This window comes from Macrobrachium nipponense, chromosome 14 (genome assembly GCF_015104395.2).
Source record: "Macrobrachium nipponense isolate FS-2020 chromosome 14, ASM1510439v2, whole genome shotgun sequence".
Lineage (NCBI taxonomy): Eukaryota > Metazoa > Arthropoda > Malacostraca > Decapoda > Palaemonidae > Macrobrachium > Macrobrachium nipponense.
The window spans coordinates 56,180,291-56,202,712 of NC_087207.1; the positions used below are offsets into that span (position 1 = coordinate 56,180,291).

Below are 22,422 nucleotides of genomic sequence, written 5' to 3' on the forward strand. Positions count from 1 at the left end.
TTTTTTTTTTTTGCTTGGTTTCCGGCACCAAGTCCCCCCCCCCGACTCTGTTGCCTGGTTTGAAACCAAGCAAGTAAGGATTTGTCATCATATACTCCCTTTTCATCGTCCTTTATTACTTTTATCAACTGTGAGCGTAACTGTGAAGGTGAAAAAACCTCAGATGATTGCGCTGCAGACGACGTAGAGGCAATGAGGGCGGGGCTCTCAGCAGCCAAAAAAGGGCCTCGTGTTGTTGTTGTTGGTGGTGATGGTGTTGCTGGTGGTGGTGATGATGGTGAACAGTGCTGGATACATCAGCCAACAATGGTGGTGGCAATGCGACGCTGCCACATCAACAACAAAAAACAGTCCACCTTCAACCCTATGTCTCTTTTTAGCAAAATTTGCTAAACGGGCCATAGTTGCATGATTCCGTTTTGGCCTATTGTCTCACTTTCACTCTAGTATACACACAAACGTATATAAATTGTATTTAGAGTTACTTGATGTAAGAAAACAAGCAAAAAACACTAAATAGCAAAAAAATGCTCGGAGTAAAGAGCAGCATACCTCCCCTTTTGCAACTCTTGGACACACTGACTCCCATGGCTCCCTGCTGGGCGTGCTACCCGCTCAGAACACCATTCACCAAGGAATCAGCCATTGTTGGTGCCAGATGTAAGAGATTAGGCGAAATAAAAATAAAAATAATTAATAAATTGGGCAGATGAAGGACAAAATGACAATAGTCATTAGGAGCCAAACGTCAGCCCTACGTCACAGTGTGAAGGGGGCGGGGCAAAACCCCATTAATTTTAATATTTCGAAAAAATGCTTTTGCCACGTGATAACAGAGGTGTTGCTCATGTCTTACGGGCATTTAACCAGATTTTGAACATTTCAAAAATATTCATCAAAAATCAAAGGGGAAGCCCCCCTTAACGTTATACTCGTTGTGTGAATGTGTGACAGCCATGAACAACCGAACGAGAAACTACTTTTTTTTTTTTTTTTTTTTCTAAGTACAACCGAATTGGATAACATCCGTTTAGCTTGTATTTCAATCATCGTAATACAGTACACCAGAGCCGTATATAGAGAGTGTTTGGCCATGGTCGGAACCACTTATTCAAGGTCACTGGCTGATGAGCTCCATCTTGCCTCTGTCTGACTGCCCTGACACAGTCAGAACCGTCACGCCACAAGCACGTCTCACACGGAGAAACGTTTTATTAATTTTCGGTAAATTACATACTTTACTCCAATGGTTGGCTGTGCAGCACTAGGCTGTTCCTTGCAGTATGGACAGGGTAAAAGGATGCAGAGATTCCCTAGAAACCCAAAGAGACGACGGCAATGGGAGATTAAAGTGAAACGAGAAAATTGAAAAGCCCATGACAGATCTTTTCATATGTGCAACATTTGCATTTTTACTAGTCGTAATATAGCATATGACTAAATAACATATTTTAATTGCTGATATTCAGGAAGAGCTCATGGCCTTAAACGCCTTAAGTTGTCTGCTGTTCACAAATTCAAAATCCCTGTGACAATTCTGGCAATAGTACTGATGCTACCAGTAGCGATTCTACCAATCCTGTTGGAGAGTTACGAGAAGCAGCATTAATGAGGACGATGCAAAATCTCCGAAAGAAAGATAAAAAGGCACAAGAGAAGAAACAGGAAATAGCGTCAAGGGGAAAACTTTAAAACCTTTGGTTTTGGATATTTTGAAGCGGCCCCATGCCACTGGATTGCATGTTAGTGCCATCACATCAGACATGGGGAGTGCATATCGGGCCCTTCTAAAGAGTTTGGTATTATCTGTTCCAGAAACTGTAGCATAGTTAATGGGACCGCTCATCCTATTAGCAAAAAACAATTTCTTTACTTCATCCACGATGTACCACATATCATAAAGAACTTGTGGTCATGTCTAGTGAAAGGCAATATCATTATTCATTTGAGTGACGACAGGGTAAAACAGTTTGATTTGCCATCAAAGGAGGTGACAGCTGAACATGTCAGAAGTTTGATACCTTTTCAGGAAGGTAGAGATCTGAAGCTTGCGCCAAAACTCTCTGAAACTCATGTAAATCCATCGCATTTCGAGAAAATGAAATTATCAGGCGTTTTAAATTTCTTTAGCAACTCGGTAAAAGCAGGACTTCACTACTTGGTTGAATGCGAAGAATACAGTAAAGACTTGCTTACAACAGCTTGGTTCATTGGTCTGATAAATAATTGGTTTGATTTAATGTCAAGTAGACATCCAATCATGGCACTAAGTAATATCAATGATTCCTGTTATAAGAAAGCTATACTGCATCTTCAGCAAGTTGTAAGAGTGTTTCTTGAAATACGTATTGGAGTTAATGCACAGTGGAAGCCAGTTCAAACTGGAGTGATAATGTCTACCACTTCCATTCTTAATCTCCTAAGCAATTACTTGGCTAAAGGTCACAGATTTTTACTGACATCTAGATTCACTCAAGATTGTCTAGAAAACTTGTTTAGCTCCATAAGACTGAAAAACCAGTGCCAACTGCCCTAGAATTTCGACAGTCTCTGATATTGATATCAGTTGCACAATTTCTGAAATGCTCAAGTGCAAGTAATTATAACGTAGATGACAGCAAGTTATAAAACCCAATGTTGAAACAAATGATGATGCTGAAAATGAAACTGAGGAACATGATTTTGACAAATTCTCAAGTGGCCATTTGATGAATCAAGCAGAACTGAGCAGCCTCCATTATATTGCTAGTTACTGCATGAAAAAAGTTAAAAAGTCAAATAATCATTGGACGTTTTGTCTTCAAACAATAGAGAGCAACCAGTCAACACAGACAGATCCTTCTCAAAGGTTGACTCAATCAAAAGAATATAGAAAAAACTGGCTAGTTTATAGCACAGATGCCTGCTTCAGTTTATTTCAGAATGCAGAAAATATTTTTCGGGCAAATGAAAAGAGTTTTGGAAACTAGCAATTTATTAGGAAGACTACTGCATTAAGGGTAGACTCCTGAAGTTTTTCTTCGCTTTAAGATTACATATTTATGCTAAAAAAACGAGAATATTCGTAAAGCTCAATCGTTAAAATCAAAAGGCAGTGAATTAGGGAGTAAGAGTATGATGATGAGAAAAGCTATAATGAATATGGGTAAACAGTGAATTTTGAAAGCATGTATAATATTTCATAACACTTATGTATTTTAAAATTAAAACTGTAATAAAGTTATAAACTATCTTGAGTGTTTTGATAAACATCTTAATGTTTGATAGAAACCTTCAGTTAACAATCAGCAGCATATGATAAGAGAGAGAAAGGGGGAGAAAAGCTGAGACAACGCTCAGGTGAGTGAGCGCGGCTTAACAGGACAGGAGCAAGATGGCGCCCTGTCAAAAGGTTGGCCAAACTCTATATACGGCTCTGCAGTACACTATTACCATAGTTGTTATAAATGGCGTTATGTAGAATAGAACTGAGATATCTTAATGTAATAACTTTTATTAGCTATAGATCAAAGATCAATTGGGAAATATACTGTTGAATTTAAACCTAGTTATAACTGAAGCTGAGAAAGCTGTTCAAGTTGCTAATGACTATTATCGTACATCGGCAACAAGGATAAAACTCCAGTGGTGGTCTTGGTAAACGTATGCCATCAAACATAACAGTAGATAAAATCATTGTAATCAAAACTACTGTGTTTGAAAGAACACATTTTACTGTTGGTTTCACGCCGATATAAGATAAATAACGTAAAGTTTGTATTACGATGATATAAAGGAGAATTGCGAACGGAATCACGTAGTTTTTGTACGCAATAAACATGCCGCCAACGTAATCTGTTAAGGAAAAAAAAGTAGTTCACATTCACAACGAGACATATTCAATTCATATTTCCACCTAAAAACACGTTGAATAAGGTCAAATAACCTTGTCTCATATAAGTCAGTATCTAGATATTTGTTTATGCTAACTAGAAGGAAGAGAATTCGCTCAGAATTGCGTTAAATATGGCGAAACAAACTCGTATTCTCCATAGCTGATTTCAAACCACAACATTGGCCACTCCGCGGAACACTGGCTTAGACTTGCCGTAGTATTTTATAATACAGTAACATGAGAATACATACAATATTATTGAATACAGTGAAGTAATGTATGACTTTTCAAATGATTTAGGGAAAAGATGCATAAATAATAAAATAACACCATGCATTTTTTGGAACAGTGGCGGACAAGAACGAACATGAAAAATCATCCCCTGACAATGTGGAGCGTAGTTACAAAGGCTGCCTTAATTTGTATCATATTTATGTACAAAAATAATACCCTATACGTAATATATTTTCATACACATTTTAAACATAAAAGCATAAACATTTAAAAAATCGACACATCGATCGCTAAATTTGCACTCTTTTTAACTCTATATTTTCGGAAGAACGGTAGACGGCGGCTTACAAGAACGTACATGAAAAAACATCGTATTTGATAACGTGAAGGGCAGTTTCAAAAGCTGCCTTTTTATCATATTTCTGCACAGAAATGAAAATACCCTATACATAATACATTTTCATACACATTTTAAACATAAAGGCATGAACATTTATAAAATCAAAACGTCGATCGCTAATTTCCAAGAAAGAACATGAAAAAACATCGTATTTGATAACGTGTGAAGAGCAGTTTTGAAAGCGTACCATATTTCTGTGCAGAAATAAAAGTACCTATACGTAATACATTTTCATACACATTAAACATAAAAGCATGAACATTTATAAGTCAACACATCCATAGCTATATTTGCACTTATATAACTTGATATTTTTGGCATAGAACAGCGTCAGAGGCATATATTTTACCCTAATACCTATGTAAATATCTCCATAAAATTTGTTAATATAATTTGCATAACCTTTATGGTCTGAAGGGCATTTCTACAAATGTATGAACTCGTTAGACAACGGCGCTAGCGGCGCTGTTAACAGAAAATCGTGCCGTAAAAATACCTTATTTTTTAAATGAATATTTTTGACGACAGCCATAAAACAGATTCGCCGTTGAGCGATTGCGCCATTAACCGCAGGCCGCCTGTATTGGTACTGTGCCCTGGGCAGGTACATCTTTATATTCTTTGCTAGCGTTCGGATTTGACCTTCGCTACAAAGTTCCCACTGATGTAGCTGGCTATACCGCCTTGCCTCCACTTGGTACTGCAAGTTGTACATGGATCCATAACCAAAGCCGCCAAAAATCTCGAGCACAGGAACCCTCAGACACCCAGGCACATACGCTGGTGAGGTCGTGGAGACTCGGATGAAACCATTAGACAAGAACACACAAACAACACGCAACAATAACCGGCTTGGAAGGAGAGCAAAGTGTAATTGTTCACTCTCCAAGGTAGTTAGGATAAAACTGAGCGTCGCAGGGTTATGCGTGGTCGCTGACCAGCTTTCACCTCGCTTGGAAAATATCGTATTTGTCATGTTTTACATATACCTTCCAAGTAATTACAGAATGGGAGCCCACCTGCTTCCCCTCACATGGACATAAGGTCACAAACAAATTGAGGCTCTTTGCTCAATTGTTCCTCTACTTCTCTGAAAGTGGGCAGGGCTAGTTACCTACACCAAAATAAAACAACCACTATTGTGAATTTTAAATTTTAGCTGCTGAGACTAGAAACTGATAGCTATGTAGTAATTAATTGGTAAGCATAGTATATAAAAATTTATTTTATTATAATGTCATTTTAGTAGGGATATGCCTGTCATTTAAACTCTTGAGTAAATAAGAGTTCTTCAGGCTATACATATAATTGTAGGAATTTGATTTATTTATTTGGTTAAATTACCTTGTAATTGATTATAGGTGTTAGATTGTCGAAGTTCACCAAATTCCTATGGATGAATGTTGATTCCAAGACGGAGGTTCATGTACCATCCTGCTGGCATGTTAGTTCTGTATCCTAAAAGTAAATAGATGAAGGGTCTTATGTAAGGCAAACAGGTAATTTCAGTTCCTAGATTTCCTGGTTTACCGAACTCCTATGAATTCAACAAAATAAGCATTTCCTCAAAATAAATGTACAAGAAATTTTAAAGTAGCACTCAGTTTTTGTCAGTATCAAAAGATCAGTGTGAGTTAGTTAATCCTCTTGAGCAGCTTTTGCCTGGCAAGCAGATGATTGACATTATAGTATATTTTCCAAGATCTTGACTTGTCTCTTGTTTCCTAAAGAGATTTAAGTTAGCCTTCTTGATTGACCATGTTTAGATGGTTAGGCAGTTAGGTCTTAAAGTTTTGGCCTTTTTGTAGTTCCAGCCTTAAGTACCATTTTGGAGACCATAGATGCCATATCCATTTCTGTGGTTTGACATGAAGTTATTGTTTCAATTAAATGTGTATTTGTGGATTGATATTTTAAGTCTCCTTTATCAGATAGTGATCATATGTAGGGATTATGACTAAGTTTGGTGCTAAATAACATTTGCATTAGTTTTGACTAGCTGACTATTACATGCTTCAGATGATATTGTAAGAATTATGGTAGTTATCTTTAAAGAAATAAAAATCTTAAATCTGGAATGTAATTATATAGCTGCTCTGAATTGCTTTTCTCTTGCAGGTGGTATTATGGAAGAATTACACGTGCCGATGCCGAGAAACTTTTATTAAATAAACACGAAGGTGCATTCCTTATCAGAGTCAGTGAAAGCTCACCAGGTGATTTTTCACTGTCTGTCAAGTAAGTGCATCATTAGATAAGTTAGCATGATCAACAACAAATTTTATTATTTACTTTTCCTCTCCCCATTGCCTCTTGACAGCCTATTTGAAGTTCTGCCTATTGTTGCAGTTTAGTAGGGTTACTTACCATCCTCATGAAGGTTCCTCTGTCAATAATTTGCTCATTGTATTTTAATAGTTTTGCATCCGTAACTAATGGTTTATGGCTCTCACTTCCTTTCAGTCTTTTAAGTAATGCCTTATTTTGTTGTAATTACTTTTAACTGTATATCTTGCATTGTTTTCTCTGGTAACTACTCTTTTACTTATGTTTAATTTTGCCCTTGGCCTTGTATATGGTTGTATCCAGCCTGGTTTAACCATCCCCCCTCTTTTGTTTGCGTTCCTCCTCCCACTATTTTTCTGTAAAATTGAGCAAACATACAGTGGTAGTTATGTCCATCTTCTTGTTTTGCAGTGTTTACCACTTTATTTTTGTGAAAATCATTTGTGTGCATGAGGTGCTTTACCAGAATTTAATCTTTGGGGTAATTTATTTCATTATTGTATAAGTTGTGCCCTGCTCAGAATCACAGACAGGGCACGTGATATTGACAACTCAGTGTTGCCCATATTAGAACTGGTTAAGAGCTAAAGTAGATATGGGCGTCAGCTGGGAAGTATGTCAAGTTTATATTGAAAATAGGTGATTGCACCTTAAGGAAGGAGTTTTACCAACCTTACTGTTCTTGACAACCAATTTGGATCAACAACCTGAATATTTGAAATGTAGACAAGACTTGTTTGCCTGATGAAACTGCTTTAGTCAGAAACAGTTAGTGCCTGATAGTGGTGCACACATCTGACATTTCATTCGATTATAAAAGATGAAAATGGTCTTAAATTATTGTCCATATTTCCAAGCCCATGTGACAACAACTGCATTGTAACACTATATCATCTGCACATAACCAAAACTTCAAGCAGTTTCAGTGATCAAGTCCTCAGAAGTCCAAACTTATCTAGGTTCTCCTGACTCAGCAAGGTTGCCATATTTGCTCTTTTGTTTTTTTCACTTATTCATGAAAAGGCCACTGTTACAGTGAGCTGAACTAGACCCTCCACTGGTTCTCTCTCTCTCTCTCTCTCTCTCTCTCTCTCTCTCTCTCTCTCTCTCTCTCTCTCTCTCTCTCTCTCTCTCTCTCTCTCTCTCTCTCTCAGCATTTGATGGTTAGAAGTTTATATTCTATGAATATAGTCAAGGTAGTTTTTATGTATTAATACAAGTGAACCTGCTTTTATGGTATTGTAGCTTTTTTTTTTTATACATCCCCATTGGTATATAATGATGGTCTTTGGCTGCGATTATTTCTGGTACAGTACTTCATGCATTTTTTTTATTTTGTAATGATTATAGTAACTGAATACCATTTTGTAAAGCAGGAAGAGGAGAGGCATTGGTTGTTACACATAAGAATAGAAGAGGTGATTTGCCTGAGCCTCCTCTCTCTCTCTCTCTCTCTCTCTCTCTCTCTCTCTCTCTCTCTCTCTCTCTCTCTCTCTCTCTCTCTCTCTCAATAATAGTTCTGTAATTGGCCTGGCAAAAGTAATAAGAAGGAAACCTACAGACATGAAAAACAGTGTACCATAACCAAGAATCATCTTCATTTGAAGCCATTATAGAAAGTTGGGGAATTAGGAATTAGGCACAAGTGAATATAAAGTAAGAAAAAAAAGGGGGGGTGGAGCTAGTTCCTTACTGCTCAAGTTGATAATTATAAATGCTGGAGATACTTCTATAGATTTCCCTAAAGCAGGCAAATGCCTCATAAGAGGTATTGTAGTGTGCCAATTGTATGTGAAAGAAAATAATCTTGAGAAAACCATGTTCAAGCTTCTAATGGCTATAAATTATTGTGCACCGCAACAAGGATGAAACTCGACCGTAAATAGTAGTGGAGAAAAAAAGCATTTCAATAAGAAATACTGGACATGAAAGAACACATTTCACTCTTGTTTTCACTCCGATAAAAGTTAAATATGTAAAGCTTGTATTATGATGTAATATGGTGAAAATAGTAAATGTAATCTGTTAATTATTTTTTACACTAAAAACATGCTCCCAATGCCATCTATTAACAAAAATAATAACTAAATTTAGTTCACAATACTTATTTAAGTCATATTTTTACTTAAAAACCACTACATACAATGAAAATTAATCTTGTCCAATATAAAAAATCACTTCATACAAGGATAATTAATCTTGTCCGATATAAATAGTTTCTAGAGGTTTATTTACACTAACTAGAAGCAAGACAATCTCTCTGAATTGATTTAGTACGTATGGTGAAATTCTTACCTCTGCTGATTTTTCCAAACCAAAACATTGATCGCTTTGCTTGAATTATTTTTTTTTATACAATAGTAATATGAGACTACTTACAGTATTATTGGTTACAGTGAAGTAAAGCATAACTTTTTTTTAAAGATCCATGGAAAAGATGCATATTCGTTATCTTTGCATTTTATGATACTGATTTGTAAATCTTACATATGCTATTTTTAGTTTCTCTTGTATCATGCAACCCCCTTGAAATTAACGTCAAAATTAGTCCTTCAAAAGTTCCATGATATGCTAGTATGTATATTCGGTAACCAAAAGCTAACCTATACAAATGGTTTTTTAATTTAGCAATCTTCTTATACTACAGATATGGAATAAATTCATGAAATTTGCCATAATATTTTACCTCGTCTAATCTAAAGGTCATCTTGTACACAGAAATATACGGTAATATATAAAATCTAATTTTATTATAAAAATTTCATTTTAATGCTGGAATGTCACATTTTTTTTCTTAGAAATAATGAAGAAATAATGAAAAAGTAGAAATGGGCAAAGTCTGCAGGTATGAATATACAAGGACCAGGACTTGGGACCATAGTGGTTTAAGGCCCTCAGCATTAGCATATGCTGTACTAGTTATTTTAAGACTAGAAGATGGAAGGGCTTGAGTAAGATGACTACTATAGATAACAGGTTGGACACAAGACTTTATATTTAGTCAATATACAATGCAAGTCTCACTCTCTCTCTCTCTCTCTCTCTCTCTCTCTCTCTCTATCTATTCTCTCTCTCTCCCCTCCCCTCCCCCCCCTCTCTCTCTCTCTCTCTCTGTCGTTCGTATGTATGTACAAACTTATATGTGAGTGTGATTTAGTACTTGTGATCCATCCTTCCACATGCCTTCCAATCTGTCCTTCATTAAACCTCACCCAATCCTATTTGTAGCTCCTGAGATTTTTCATGGAAGTAAGGTATCTTCATCCTTTCAGTATTTCGTCGGAAGGTAGAGGTAATCCCCAAGCTTCACCTAAGTAAGTATTACTCCAAGTGCATGTATATGTATAGCCCTGGCAAGCTTAGGCCAATTTTTTTGTCTTTAGCTTACTTGGAGGTGGATTACTGTACTTATGGTTACATAATCTAGCAGTATTATTTGCTCTTTGTAAGCTAATGCAAAGTTACTGCTATCACTAACGCTATTTTATGGTACCAAATACAGTAGTATTTGTAATTGGTTTTTGATGATAACTTCTAAACTTGTGTTAGTCATAAAGAGAACAGTGGTGCATGGTTGATCAGTTAATTATCCCTCAGTACCTGAAGGAATTAGTCTAGATAATGAACTACTGTAAATAGAGTCAAGGCTAACCGTGAAGAGGTAAAATACAGAGAACATGCAATGAAATGCTAATGCCTCTATTGAATATTAAATACGGATGCTATGAATATTCAATACACTGTATACTGTGAGCTCATTATGCAGTATATGGGTGCTAAATGTAGTTACTTGACTTTCATTACTTGATATGGATTTTAGACAAACGTTAACTTAGTCTGAAAGAGGTCTGTACATGTGTTTTAATGAATACACTTTTGAACCACCACTGCACTATGCAAGTAGGCTTCTCAAAGGAGACAAAGGGTTGGAGAGCACCTTGAATATTTCCATTGTAAATTTTAAAAATAAACAGATTAGCAATCTCAATATAAATGAGCTGTAAACATTTTTGTATTTTTTTTATTGTGTCAGCAATTGTTATTGACTTCATTGCTGTGCAGACTTTATCAAAGCTTATAGGTTAAGGAATTGATCGACTTGACTTTTAACTGAGAGCGGATGATAAAGTCCCTTTAAAACTTTTTATAAGAATCCTTTTCCATTTTAACTATTAGTTTGTTTCATTACAACACCATCAGTCATAATTAGCCCACATTCACTGTCACACACACCTTTTTGTACCAGACGGAAGAATGACAGTCTATGAATGCCCATCCTTGAACCTCTTGTAGGAACCACCTATTGCTTTCAGTGGTTTGGATTTTTTCATTGTGTTAGCAAATCCATGTAATTTAGGCTAATCTCAGCTTATCAAGCATATTCAGTTACCAAGAATTAACCTTGGATAGCCATTTCCTGATCTTGTTTTTGCATGAAGATGATGAAAACTCAGTACATTAGGAAGGGAACTTACTGAAATTCTTAAACCTCAGAGGAGGTCACTTCTATCCTGATTCATATGCTCTTTTCCAAAGAAGTACTTGAGTACTACTTCATTTTGTGTGGGAATCAAGGTTTTCCAGTTAGAATTCCATGTTTCTTCTTGAAAACCTCTTTTCAAGTCGTCAACTGGAATTCAGTATTAGTTATTGTGTGGTCAGTTTGTTCTGTCCCAAGATTGTTGGTATCTGGGTAATTGGCTGGTGATGGTTTCACATCTGTGGAGTCACTTCAGAATCCAAATCTGTGTCAGCTTTGTACACAGCCTTATTGAAGCAGAGATAAATGATTTAATCATTGTCCCAAGATTTGTCATAGATAGACACATTGATAGCAGATAGACTCAGCCAGAAAAAGAAGGTTCTACCTTCAGAATAGATCTTGGTCTTGGTACCTGTAGGGCTTGCCACTGGTCGACCCCTTCATGAAAATTTTGAAGCATAAGTTACCAAGTTGCTGGTCCATTGAGCTGGATTCTGTGGGAGTGCCATCTCCATGCATAAGACTTGAAGATGTCTTCACTAACTTTTCATAAGACACTGGTGCTTTCACCTGATCTGGTCACTCCCCTTTCTTGGTTCAGGACATTACAGAACAATCAGGTGAGTTTGTGGCATTATTTTGGATCAGTCTTGATATAGTTGTAACTGGTAGTACTCAGGACATGTGGTGGCAGCCTCTAGTCCTAGAACGAGTTGGTGTTGATGATAGGAAGCTGACAGTTGATGGGTCTTTTAGCTTGCGCAATCCTCTTGTTTTCGGTCCTGAAGGCAGTTGGGTGTTGGGACTCAATCAATTAAAGCAAATTTATTTTAAAAATTAATTTTATATAAGTAACTTACTAAGTAATTATGTAGCTATAGTTTCAATTGGCACAACAGTGTAAATTTTGACATTTGTGGAAGGGTATGTTTTTGTGTGTGTGTGAAGATGACTAGCCCCACCCAGTTTTGGGGAAAGAGGTAAAAATTTTCAGAGCTTCAGTTTGTTTCTGCCGGCTTACGACTGTACAATGTTTGTAAGAAGTGGGCTTATTTTGGAATTCTTATTGCTTTTCCAGTTGATGTTTTCCCAATTGGTGAAGTATTTTTTATCTTTGATAGCCTTTAACCCTTAAACGCTGTGCAACTATCAGAAATGAAAAAATAATTATCATAATATATAAATACTATTGGAATATAAGGCCACAAAAAAAATTTCATATAATCGTGCTGAGCAAAACGGTTAAAGCTAAAGAGTTAATTATTTTTTCGTTGTATTTTACACTAAATTGCGATGATTTTGGTATATAGCAAATTGTAAAACGATCAAAGCAACACAGAGAAAATATTATCACAATATGATGCATGAATTCGTAACGCGCGGACTTAAATTTTATTTTCCAAAAATTCACCATAATTCGAAATATTGTGCTAGAGATTTCCGGTTTGTTGCAAAATGAAGGTAATTGATTGAATACAATTGCAGTTTTCGACCATTTTGGTCGAGTTAAAGTTGATCGAAGGTCTGATTTTTTCTATTTATTGTTATTTATATGAATATATTTCAAAACTGATAAAAGCTACAACCATGGGTTGTTTTTGTTGTATTCTACATGAAATTGTGTGCATTTTCATATATAAAACTTTATGTAACGGCTAATATAAAATGGTGCAAACATTACGACATCGGACGAAAAAGTTTGATTTTTTCAGAAGAGTTACCGCGCGGACGTAAGGAAAAAGTTTTTTATTTTTCATAAATTCACCATAAATCGAAATATTGTGCTAGAGACTTCCAATTTGTTGCAAAATAAAGGTAAATGATTGGATATTACTAGAATGTAAGAGTTTTAGCTTACAATTGCGTTTTTCTACCATTTCGGTCGAGTCAAACTTGACCGAAGGTTGATATTTTGGCACATCGTTATTTATATGAAAATATTTCAAAACTGATAAAAGCTACAACCAACGGTTATTTTTTTTTTTTATTCTACTGAAATTGCACACATTTTCATATATAAAACTTTATGTAACGGCTAATATAAAACAGTGCAAACATTACGACATCGGACGAAATAATTTCTTATTTTTTCGGCAGTTACTGCGCGGACGTAGGAAAAAGTTTTTTCTAAAATTCACCATAAATCAAAATATTGTGCTAGAGACTTCCAATTTGTTGCAAAATGAAGATAAATGATTGAGTATTACTAGAATGTAAAAGTTTTAGCTTAAATTGCGGTTTTCGACCATTTCGGTCAAGTCAAATTTGACAGAAGGTTGAAATTTTGGCACTTATTGTTATTTATATGAAAATATTTCAAAACTGATAAAAGCTATAACCATGGGTTGTTTTTTGTTGTACTCTACATGAAATTGCACACATTTCCATGTATAAATTTAATCAGTTAAAGGCAATGTGGGTATCAATTTTACGGAAACAATGGTACAATAACTTCGGTATATTTTCCCTCGCTTGTGTGATGGTAGACCACACTACGTTGGAACCAATACGGAACCGGAGACATACCTACAGAGGCTAATAAAATATGTATAATCTAAGGTAATCTTTTAAACGCTTCACCTACTCTGGGGTCCATAATCCTGTTATCATAATAGTAAATGCTGGCGGAGACGGGCTGATACGAGCAGAACAGGCGAAAAGGTAAAACCTAGGCCTGAATCTGATTGTACCGGAAGAGAAGCGATTCTAAGGTAACTAGAAACGCAGCTCTAAGCCCAATTCCGCCCCCACATGAGTGGGGAGGCGGAGACAACAGGGAGAAAAGACAACTGAGCGGCGGAGCAGTGGTACATACGAACCGGTGTATAGCCTGCTGGCTGGTGTGATGGTAGACCACACCTGACCAGAGGTCTACGGGCCTGGAGACATATTAAAGAGATTACACAAACTACTAGAAGCCAAAATACACTACTCACGTATAACAAGAAATTAATAAATAATACGTACGAAGGGGAACGAACACGCTCCTGAGGGACTAAGGACAAAAGCCAAAGGCTAGAGAAACAAAAATTAAACAAATAACCAGAGACCTCAGAGTACGTCAGGAGCGAGTTAGTGCCTACGTCGTAAGGATAAAAATTGTAAAACCGAAGCTCCAGATACGACAGGAGCTAGAATAATGATGGTGGTATAGCGAAAAAGCGTATAAACAGATAAAAGCAAACAGTGAAAGTAAAGTTATCATAAATAAACAATGGGATAGAACGCACGCGGTGAATGATGCACCCAAGATGGCGGATGTAAAAGAGTGTCACCCCGGTTCAGAACTAAGGGGCTAAATAAGGGCTAAAAGGGATGCAACGAGCCCTCATAAGATACGAAAACGTAAAATGGGATACTCAACTTAGATGAAGAAGCTTGGGGCTCTGGAGCAGACATGGCTTCGTCAAAAAACACAGAAAAAAGGTCAGCGAAAAAGACACGTGCGTTCACTGAGGCGTGCTAATACAGGAATGAAGCCGTCGGGCGTGAGTTGTTGTAGTAGCGAGCGGAAGGTAGATGTTGTAGTCCTTGTAATGGCACTTGCCTAGAGAGGGACTTTGAAGGGAATCTTCTAATTGGCAGAAAACTTGTGGTAGTGGCCTCCACTCGCCCCTGTGCTTATACCGACGCCCTATGGGTGTTCGAGCTGAGGGTAGTAACTTCAGCATACCATTTAGCTTTTTTCTCCGGGATATTTAGCATCTATTTACACCTAGAAATGCGTGCTACAGGAGCATTTCACTGGGCGACACAGGTCTTCCCCCAGAAATAGATTTTTCCTTTGTCAAAATCCCTTTTATGTAACGGCTAATATAAAATGGTGCAAACATTACAACAATCGGACGAAAAAATTTCTGATTTTTTCGGAAGAGTTACCGCATGGACGTAAGGGAAAAGTTTTTTCATAAATTCACCATAAATCAAAATATTGTGCTAGAGACTTCCAATTTGTTGTAAAATGAAGTAAATGATTGAATATCACTAGAATATAAGAGTTTTAGCTAGAATATAAGAGTTTTAGCTTATAATTGCGTTTTTCAACCATTTCGGTAGTAAAAGTTGACCGGAGGTTGAAATTTTGGCACTTACTGTTATGTATATGAAAATTTTTCAAAACTGATAAAAGCTACAACCATGGGTTGTTTTTTGTTTTATTCTACAAGACATTGCACACATTTTCATATATAATACTCCATATAACGGCTAATATAAAATGGTGCAAAAATTATGTCAAAGTGACGAAATAATTTCTGAGATGTGTCGCTGATGCTTTTTATTGCGATAAGAAAGAAATTCGCGCCTGCGCGCCTAAGTAACGATTGTAAACAAAACAACAGCCTGATCCGTGAACTCCCAGCATCCCTCAAGGTGAGTGATTCAAAAGTTTTTGCCAAGTAGGCCTATAACTATTTTTCCGCGAATTTTTAAAATTTTTTGCGTCGACATTTTGTTCGTCAATTCAGCACCCAACGGACAATTTTCATCGTTTAATACGTCCAATGTGCGTTTAAGGGTTGACATGATTAGCTAGTGTTAGGTTTTTCTTTTTAAGAACTATTTTTTTCAGAATTAAGACATTTTCATGATTGGAGACATTTTTTCACTGATTAATACTTTCTTGACTAGTTGACTTACTGGCACAGTAGCTTGCACAGTAGCAGTGTCAGACTCAAGTTCAGCTGGTACTCCTTATTGCAGCAAAGGCTGCAATACAAGATTGACTAAAGCATCTTATGACTCGCATACCCTTTTGTACTGACTGTGGGGGGCAAGTGTATTCAGTATATTTGACCTGTAAAGACTGTAAAGACTTGGACAACAAGAATTGGAAAGTTTCAAATCACATTTAGTCAAATTAGAAAGAAAGAGGAATAGGAAGGTGGCTTTTAGGGGTAATAGCAAGACTTGCTTGTCAGGATTCTATTCCTAAGTCTTCTAGTAATATTCCTATTACTGTATTTCCTTTGTACCTATTGCCTCCCATTCCCAGTCCTCTGGCTGTACCACCTACTCACTCCTTTGCCTCGATCCCACACTTCCAACCCCAATGTCTTGAATCAAGGTTGACCAGAAATTTGGTCTAATAGTGAGGATTATTGCCCAGTTTGGGGCATCCATTATTATTAGTCAGTATTTATCGATGGATAAATTTGTGTTAATACCAACTATCGATGCTTTGCTTGCCATCGGAAATGTCTCTTGCTGCTAAGCTCCCACTTTAGTAGAGGTGCTCCACGGCTATACCACCGTGTCACTACAGGTTAAAATGACCACCAACCAGAGGCAGTATCTACCTGCAGTAGCTCTCTTACTAGGTGTGGAAACAAGCATTGTATCAATGCTAGCAACTTTTATTCTTAGTTTCATTACCATTACTAATGTTTTGGGAGTAAAATATGTTCATGTATCCCACCTCCTGTTGATGTGGGATTCTGCTTTGTAATTACTTGGTAAGTTAATTATATAAGAAATTTATTTTTATGATAAAATTAAGTTTTGTATATACTTACCAAGTATTTACAAAATTGGAGCCCTCCCTCCTCCCCTCGTATGGACATAAAGGCACAAACAAATTGAAGCTCTCTGCCGAGTTCCTCTCTTTCCCTGAAAGTGGGTAAGGCTAGTCACCTACACAAAACAAAAGAAGCACTACTGCTGATTTCAAAATTTAAACTGCAGTCCAAGTTGAAACTAAAGCTATGTAATTACTTGGTAAGCATGTATATATAAAACTTCATTTTATCTTGAAAATAACATTTTATAAAGCAAAACTGGTTTTCTCAAACAACCCTGTCATTCATGTTTTCTCACTTCATAGACCCTTTTTGCTTCATATCTATACTACACAAACACTGTACGTAAATGGTTGATGGTTCTTACCGGAGGTTCCAGATGGCACGTATTGTCTATTCTCCTCGTCTGATAGACAAAAGACTGTTGAGCCTGGTAATGTTTGAGACTATATATGTGGGATAATTGTGTTGTATTGGTGTGTATGAAAGAGCTATGTACCTACAGTAGTTCTGTGTTCTTAAAACTAAGTTAATAAGAACCTTCGGTTTATCAAATAGTTATCTCTTGCCAACCCTTTTACATTTGTCAATTTTGGTTTTATGGTCTGGCTGGACAGCCTTAAAATTGTCATAACAGGTAAATTTTGACAATGGTTTGATTAAGCTGCCTTTTATCACTCACCAATCTTGGTTGTTGGTGGAACATACTTACTGAAATAACTTAATTATCCTGTGATAACGCCACCATTCATTGGCTTATCTGCTTACTTTTGCTCAGTTGTAGGTTGGTATTTCTAGTGAAGTTTTCAGTTTGCACTCTCCTGCTGTGTCAGGAGAAGAATGATGGTATTTCTGAACTTGCTGTTTAGCATTTAATGACAATGATTAATAGTAACAGACTCATTGAATATTTTTAGTGTATCAGACATTTTCCTACTGAACAAATTGAGTAGAATGTTAGTGGAAATGATTATGCTATTACAAGTGCTTTCATATTTGATGAGAAGAATGTTAGATGCATAGTTAATTTTCTCTTCTCTTGGTAAGTCAGTGTTCTAGGATTTTTAGTATTAGGGACAACCCTTTTGGCCAACTTTATGAGTAGTGCTGTATTATTAAGTTGGTAATTTGTATATATTAGTGTAGAAAATAATCTTGATCGAGTAGGAGACATTTGGTATCAAGCCATCTTTTTCATCACTTTGTGGAGGGCAGAAAAGCTTATGTTTTTTATTTCGCTGACTTGTCTTTTCCTCTCCCAAGTCTTCTATTTTCCACAAGATTGTTATCCTTTCTTTCAAGTAATATAGTTAGTACAGTTGGCAGGGCTTTATTTCTTGACTTCATTGAATTTTATAGCTCATATTTTTTGCATAAATCCATTTCTCCCTGAAGGCTACCAACTCGGGGGGAGGGGACATTTTTGCACTATAATATTGAAACTTGAAGAGAATATTCATCTATATGCACAGAATACCTCAGCCAGATTTTGTCTTCCCAAGTTGAATCGTTTTTAACTCTCTCCTCCCTTATTTATGAATCAATTTGAAAAAATTAAAAACCAGCATAAAGTATATAGTATATTAAATAGAAAAACTCCAGCGTATTTCATAGTTTCCTTTTGTTTTTTGTCTTAAAAAAATTGTTGGAAAAAATCAAAATTGACTGATTTTATTACTCTATTCATTTTAATTTTTTTGGATATGAAAAATGTATTAGGCTTTTTTATTTCTACAATCTAGAATTATAATACTTTTTGAATTTTCAAAATTGGTTTATAAATAAGGAAGTAGTTAGCATCCGAATGAAAAAAAGGCTTCTTTGAGAAAAAGCAGTTTAAAGTTTTGGTGTGGCAACCCACACAAACACTCACTTGTTGCTTCATGATTATCAGGGCAAATTGTATCATCTTCATCATCTGATAGCACTAATGAAAATTCCTCCTCAATATCATCAACTAAGCCCACAGTTTCACTTATATTGTAGGAAAACCAATGTTTTTCATTTCACACACACGTGAGCGGGGATTCCATGTTGCCAGTTTCTTTCTCATCTTTTCTTGTAAAATTTGCGTGTTTTTGCACACACTAAACGCATGTTAGTCCATTTCTTAGGCATGATTAGTAGAGCAAAAACTCACAAAAAACATGATACAAACAGGTGATAGCTGATCGAGACTGAGACCACATGCGCAGACACGCCCACTTTTACAATATTGATAGGGAGAACACTAAGAATATGCAGCTAGTGCGCACCCAAGGTTACGTCGATGCCGGAGGGAAAAATATCATATCATAAAAAGCAAAATAAAATTCAACAGCAAAGCAGATAATAGCAAAATAACTAGGTCAGTGTATATTATGGCTGACCGGTAGATTCTGCTGTCTGCATATGCATGTACATAATTGCAATTTTTACCTGCTAAAATACTTCAGATTGCTTCCATCTTTCGTCTGGCAACAGTACACTCCTCTAGACTGCTGGAGAGCGGGAAAACTAAAATTTGTGTTCCCAACCCAAAAATAAAGTTTCTTCCCTGAAGTATCATTCATTTCAAATAAGTGTGTTTATAATTTCTAATTTTGTAATGACCTTTCCTGGCTTGCAGAGATTTTGAAATTGAGAAATTTATAGACTAATATGTTTTAATAGCCCGTTTTATTTCATTATGCATCATTATTAAGTGCACATTGGCACATTGTATGATTCATGTGAAAAGTGATGTGGAGTATTTCTCATTATTCCTGAATTTTAACATCGGAAGTGTGAGATAAACAAAGACGACTTCGACTCAAACATCAGCAGAGGTAGTTCCTCTTTTCGTCTTTTAACATGGTTTTATATAATTTAATTTTTTTATCGCATTATATAATGCGTTGCTGTGTTACACTAGCTATGTGAATTGTCGAAGTTTCTCTCTCTCTCTCTCTCTCTCTCTCTCCTCTCTCTCTCTCTCTCTCTCTCAGTGGTAGCGTAGATCATTTAGTTGATTTATTTTTACCTTTACTGTCTAGAACTATGAATGCCTGTTCTAAAACAGGCACATAGCTAGGAGTTGTATAATGTATTGCTGTGTTGCACCAGCTATGTGAATTGTCAAAAGTCTCTCTCTCTCTCTCTCTCTCTCTCTCTCTCTCTCTCTCTCTCTCTCTCTCTCTCTCTCTCTCTCTCTCTCTCTCTCTTGTCTTGTAGTTAGTGGTAACATAGATAATTTTTAATTGATTTATTTTTACTTTTAACTTCTAGAACTGTGAATGCCTGTTCTAAAACACACACATAACTAGGAGTTATATTAGTCCAAATGAAAAGCACTGTTTGTTCATGAAAGGAATTTCAGAAACAAAGAGAAAGAGAGAGTGTAAAGAATTTCTTGAGAGTGGTTGAGAAAACTTCTAAAAATAGATTAGTTGGTCGGAAGGGGGCAGGAAGAGAGAAATATGATATATGTACGTAATCTTCACGCACACCTATATATTTACCAACTGTAACAAACCCAACTCTTTCTGACTAACTATTATATGACCTGCTTCATAGTATGGATTTACTACAAAAGGATTGTTAAAAAAAGACACAAGATTACAATGATAATACATTTCATATATAAACAAACAAACAATGACAGTCATTACTTAATATTACTAAACAAGACCAACAATAAACCAAAGCCAAATACTACAGACAAAACTAACACCAAAAGATTGGGAAAAACTTCACTCTTAATATAAATATCAAAATATGACAATCAACATTACTCCCATAACTTGGAAACCTTGGTCGGAGTAGGGGAAAAGAATATTAATAAGACCCATACAGGAGTCAGGCAAGAACTAACTAAAAATTGACACGACGAGAACAAAATTAAGCAAACAAGCATCCAACCAATTCCTTTAATCATCCAAACAACTGAACAACCTATTTTGAAATGGTTGTTTGGTATATTTGCGTGAAAAACAAATAAACAAATTACCTTATGATTATGCTAACAAAATAAATCATTGAATGTTTGTTACACAACCATTTATTTCTTTTTATGGATAAAGTATTAAGCTAACTTTTGGATGAAATTACAGTGACCAATTTCATGCAAAAGTTAGCTCAATATTTAGGAGCATGATTAGGGTCATATTAACATCGTAACATTTTTGTTTTTTGAAGCAGTATACAGTACCAATTTTCAGCCAACATCATTGGATTAAAATCAGTGCTATATGAAAATTTGGCTGTCCCTCTTCCTTAAGGTGTTACTGGTGACAGTGTTTACGATGTAATGATTTTATTTGAAAGTAAACTCTTATGGGCCTTCCCTTCAAGATATTTAAGTTAAACTTGAGAGGCGTACCAGCCACAGAATTTCAAGGAACTACTGAATTTTAGTTATTAACACTTTTCAGCTGTTTTTGTCTAAATAAACAGATCCAGAAGCAATAAAGCTAAAAATATTGTTTTAGATTGGTTTATTGACAATTTTATTCATCACTTGTATGACACAGAACCACAAATTCTGTATGAATAATTCAGGATAGGAGCAGTTAAGTTATTCACTATTTTGGATTGTTTTATGCATAGATAACATCTAGAAATATTATTGGTAAAAAAGAAAAAAAAAGTATTACAAATGGTTCATGGACTTGTAGTGGAAAAATTCTGTATAAATAATGCTGGATAGGATCAGGTAAATTATTGACTATTTGGGACTATTTTATGCATAAAGAAACATACTATCTAGAAACATTATTGCTTAAAAAGGATGTTAAGATTAGTACATAGACAATTTTGTTCATCACTTATTGAGATATACTAGACTATTTTGGGCTGTTTTACAATAAATAAACATCTAAAAGTATTATCGCTAAAAAAGAATGTTTAGATTGGTTCATGGACAACTTTTGATAGTGCAGTCACTGTCTCGTCCTCCAGGATTACCCTTTCCATGGTCTATCCAGAGCTTCATAGTGACCAGACTAAGTGTCAAAGAATTCTCTTAACTGGTGGCCAAGAATGCTAATACCCAGTTTACCTATGTCAAAAACCATAAGATGTTATGCACATATGTTACATCATATGTATACTCTGCGTACGACCAAAATCCGACCTTGCTGCCATTCCTTTTTCTGGTCATTAAAGAACCAGAGCTCCAAAGATTTAGCTCTTCAGTTTCATTACAGAGGATCATGGAAACATCTTAAGGTAAAAGCTAAGTGCATAATTTTAAGTTGCAGTTTTTTTTTTTTTTTTTTTTTTTTTTTGACTGTAGAACAATGATGTTTTATAGTATAGTCGCTGTCTTGTCCTTAAATGATAGAGTATAAATGGACTTGGGATAAGAGGGCACTTTTTTTTTATCCTCAGCAATTGCTAATACCCAATTTACCTACATCAAAACCGCAAGAAGCAGTGGTTATGCACGTATGCACCATCATATTGTTTACATATGACCAAAATCTGACCAAGACACCATCCTTTTTCTGATCATCAAGAAACCAAAGCTCAGAGAAGTCCGTTCCTCACTTATTGATTCAGCTAAGTGGTTAGTTTTAAGTTCCAGTTAAATTTTTTTTATTTTAAACTGTAGAGAAATGATTCACTGTGAGTGAAGAGCTGTAATCAGCTTGTTTCTACGGCGCTTCTA

The 22,422-nt window shown here is 35.9% G+C and overlaps 1 protein-coding gene across 5 annotated transcripts in view; it reads left to right on the forward strand.

Annotated features, from left to right (window-relative positions):
* Positions 1 to 22,422, forward strand: part of LOC135226522 (growth factor receptor-bound protein 2) — a 196,837-nt gene that overhangs the window by 153,848 nt on the left and 20,567 nt on the right. For 4 of the 5 annotated variants that reach the window (XM_064266154.1, XM_064266153.1, XM_064266152.1 and 1 more), the window contains exons 4-5: positions 6,627 to 6,746; positions 10,067 to 10,108. In XM_064266154.1, coding sequence (XP_064122224.1) covers positions 6,627 to 6,746; positions 10,067 to 10,108 — 162 coding nt within the window. The remainder of the gene's footprint in view (positions 1 to 6,626; positions 6,747 to 10,066; positions 10,109 to 22,422) is intronic. The other variant, XM_064266156.1, reaches the window with a different exon arrangement.